The sequence below is a fragment of the Microtus ochrogaster genome, chromosome 2, assembly GCF_000317375.1.
Source record: "Microtus ochrogaster isolate Prairie Vole_2 chromosome 2, MicOch1.0, whole genome shotgun sequence".
Taxonomy (NCBI): Eukaryota; Metazoa; Chordata; class Mammalia; order Rodentia; family Cricetidae; genus Microtus; species Microtus ochrogaster.
The window spans coordinates 20,367,905-20,368,614 of NC_022010.1; the positions used below are offsets into that span (position 1 = coordinate 20,367,905).

At 55.8% G+C, this 710-nt stretch overlaps 1 protein-coding gene across 1 annotated transcript in view; it reads left to right on the forward strand.

Moving 5' to 3' along the window:
- LOC101981334 (mucin-17) overlaps window positions 1-710 on the forward strand; it is a 26,662-nt gene that overhangs the window by 14,180 nt on the left and 11,772 nt on the right. Inside the window, exon 2 of the mRNA XM_026784694.1 lies at window positions 6-671. Within this exon, the coding sequence (XP_026640495.1) occupies window positions 6-671 (666 nt within the window). The remainder of the gene's footprint in view (window positions 1-5; window positions 672-710) is intronic.

Sequence of the window (710 nt, forward strand, 5' to 3'; positions counted from 1 at the left end):
TGAAGTCACCACTCCTCCTGGTGAAGTCACCACTCCTCCATCTGAATTCACCACTCCTCCATCTGAAGTCACCACTCCTCCTTCTGAAGTCACCACTCCTCCTGGCGAAGTCACCACTCCTCCAGGTGGAGTCACCACTCCTCCTGGTGAAGTCACCACTCCTCCTGGTGAAGGCACCACTCCTCCATCTGTAATCACCACTCCTCCTGGTGAAGTCACCACTCCTCCTGGTGAAGGCACAACTCCTCCATCTGTAATCACCACTCCTCCAGGCGAAGTCACCACTCCTCCATCTGAAATCACCACTCCTCCTGGTGAATTCACCACTCCTCCTGGCGAAGTCACCACTCCTCCTGGCGAACTCACCACTCCTCCTGGCGAAGTCACCACTCCTCCAGGTGGAGTCACCACTCCTCCTGGTGAAGTCACCACTCTTCCTGGTGAAGTCACCACTCCTCCTGGCGAAGTCACTACTCCTCCATCTGAAATCACGACTCCTCCATCTGAAATCACCACTCCTCCTGGTGATGGCACCACTCCTCCTGGTGAAGTCACCACTCCACCTGGCGAAGTCACAACTCCTCATGGCGAAGTAACCACTCCTCCTTCTGAAGTCACCACTCCTCCTGGTGAAGTCACCACTCCTCCTGGCGAAGTCACCACTCCTCCTGGTGAAGTCACCACTCCTCCATCTGAAGTCACCACTCCTC